Genomic DNA, 2,500 nt, shown 5'->3' on the forward strand with positions numbered 1-2,500 from the left:
CTCCAGACGCCTCCTCCCTCCTTCATTCCCCTCTTCTCCCTCTTCCTCCCTCTCCTTCCTCTCCTTTCACTCCTCTCTTCTCCCCTCTTCCCCCTCTCCTCCCTCCTTCCTCCCTCTTATCCCTCTCCCTCACCCCCAAGTCCCCCTCTCCTCCCTCTCCCCCTCTCCTCCCTCTCCCTCCTCTCCTCCCCTCTCCCTCCTCTCCTTCTCCCTCCTCTCCCTCCCTCCCTCTCCTTCCTATCCCTTTCCTCAATCTTGATCTTTCCTTTTACTGCCCTGGCCCCTCCTTCTCTCCTCCTCTCCCCCTTCTCCTCTTCACCTCTGTACACCTTTCAGTCTCTCTACGCTTTCTCTCTCCTTCTTTACCCTCCTTCCGATCTTTATCCTCTCTCTCCCTCTTCCTTTTTCCCCTCTCCTTGGCTTTCATGTCTCCATCTTCTTTCTACTTGCATCCCCTCCTATCTCTTCCCCTTTATTTTCCCTCTCCTCCCCTTCTCTCTCTCTCTCTCTCTCTCTCTCTCTCTCTCTCTCTCTCTCTCTCTCTCTCTCCCTCTCTCTCTCTCTCTCTCTCTCTCTCTCTCTCTCTCTCTCTCTCTTCCCTCCCTTCCTCCCTTCTCCTCCCTTCCTCCCTCCCTCCCTCTCTCTCTCTCTCTCTCTCTCTCTCTCTCTCTCTCTCTCTCTCTCTCTCTCTCCCTCTCCGTCTCCGTCTCCGTCTCCGTCTCCCTCTCCCTCTCCCTCTCCTTCTCCCTCTCCCTCTCCCTCTCCCACCCTTCTTCTCTCTCTCAAAAGAGAGAAGGGACAGACGAGAGAAGAGACAGAAGATAGAGAAAAGAGAATAGCGAGAGAAGAGAGAGAAAGAGATTGACTGCGTGTGTACGTATGTGACATCCTCCCGCCCCCATTACGTTCCGGAACTCCAAGTAATGACTATTGATGAGGCATATAATAGGCTTTTAATTACTTTATCAGCTGTTGATGACGGTGCGTTGTGTTCGTGTTGTGTCGGCGGCGAGGGAAGCGATCAGCTGTTTCGATCAGCTGTTTCCAGGTGTGCGGGTTTACAGGCGGACTCCCCTTTCCATGATGATTATTGTTTTATTAATAACAAGTACGAGATTATTCGCGATCGTGAAAGTTGGAAAGCAATAATGGTCAATGCAGATTGTGATAATGAGGATGAAGATTATTATAACAAGGGAATATGTTGTTTTTTATGATATTGATCGCTACAACGAAAGTAGATGGCTTGAATGAGAATAATTGAAACATCAGATACGTTTCTCGTGATATTTTTACTCTGTGAAGATATTTATTCCCATTCAAAGCTTTTGTCTGTATTTGTCGCAGTGAACACCGCTTATCACCTACAAATAAAATAAATGGTAATATCATTGTTAATTACAATGTTAATAATGCTTTTAATACTTTTAATACCAAAAGAAAACATATTTTGAATAGTAATTGAAGTAAAGCTACTTCTAATATTGAAAATGATGAGGGTAAAAAAGATAAACAGTATTGCCACTGGGTTTATGAGCATTTATTTCCACTCTAGTGATCCCTGACCTCATGTTCATATTGTTCCCTGACCTCATGTTCTTAGTGTTCCCCCGACCCATTTTTTCGTTCCCCAAAACCCCATGTTCTTAGCGTTCCCTGACTCATGTTTCTGTTTCCCCGACCTCTTTTCTTAAAATTTTATCATGTTTCTAGTGTTCCCTGACCTCATGTTTCTAGTGTTCCCTGACCTCATGTTTTTAGTCTTCTCTGACCTCATGTTTTTAGTCTTCTCTGACCTCATGTTTTTAGTCTTCTCTGACCTGATGTTTTTAGCGTTCCCTGACCTCATGTTTTTAGCGTTCCCTGACCTCATGTTCTTAGTGTTCCCTGACCTCATGTTTTTAGTGTTTTTAGCGTTCCCTGACCTCATGTTCTTAGCGCTCCCTGACCTCATGTTTCTAGTGCTCCCTGACCTCATGTTTCTAGCGCTCCCTGACCTCATGTTTCTAGTGTTCCCTGACCTCATGTTTTTAGTCTTCCCTGACTTCATGTTTCTAGTGTTCCCTGACCTCATGTTTTTAGTCTTCCCTGACTTCATGTTTCTAGTGTTCCCTGACCTCATGTTTTTAGCGTTCCCTGACCTCATGTTCTTAGTGTTCCCTGACCTCATGTTCTTAGTGTTCCCTGACCTCATGTTCTTAGTGTTCCCTGACCTCATGTTCTTAGTGTTCCCTGACCTCATGTTTTTAGTGTTCCCTGACCTCATGTTTCTAGTGTTCCCTGACCTCATGTTTTTAGCGTTCCCTGACCTCATGTTTTTAGTGTTCCCTGACCTCATGTTTCTAGTGTTCCCTGACCTCATGTTTTTAGTGTTCCCTGACCTCATGTTTCTGGCGTTCCCTGACCTCATGTTTCTAGTGTTCCCTAACTTCATGTTTCTAGTGTTCCCTAACTTCATGTTTCTAGTGTTCCCTGACCTCATGTTTTCAACACCTAACAG

General features: G+C 45.5%; 1 protein-coding gene across 1 annotated transcript in view; it reads left to right on the top strand.

The window, feature by feature from the left end:
- Positions 1-2,500, top strand: part of LOC113823097 (uncharacterized) — a gene marked incomplete in the record, with an annotated part of 250,198 nt that overhangs the window by 198,201 nt on the left and 49,497 nt on the right. Inside the window, 1 exon segment of the mRNA XM_070127522.1 lies at positions 1,714-2,500. This exon segment is cut by the window's right edge and continues 94 nt beyond it. Within this exon segment, the coding sequence (XP_069983623.1) occupies positions 1,714-2,500 (787 nt within the window).

The sequence above is a fragment of the Penaeus vannamei genome, chromosome 11 (genome assembly GCF_042767895.1).
Source record: "Penaeus vannamei isolate JL-2024 chromosome 11, ASM4276789v1, whole genome shotgun sequence".
Lineage (NCBI taxonomy): Eukaryota > Metazoa > Arthropoda > Malacostraca > Decapoda > Penaeidae > Penaeus > Penaeus vannamei.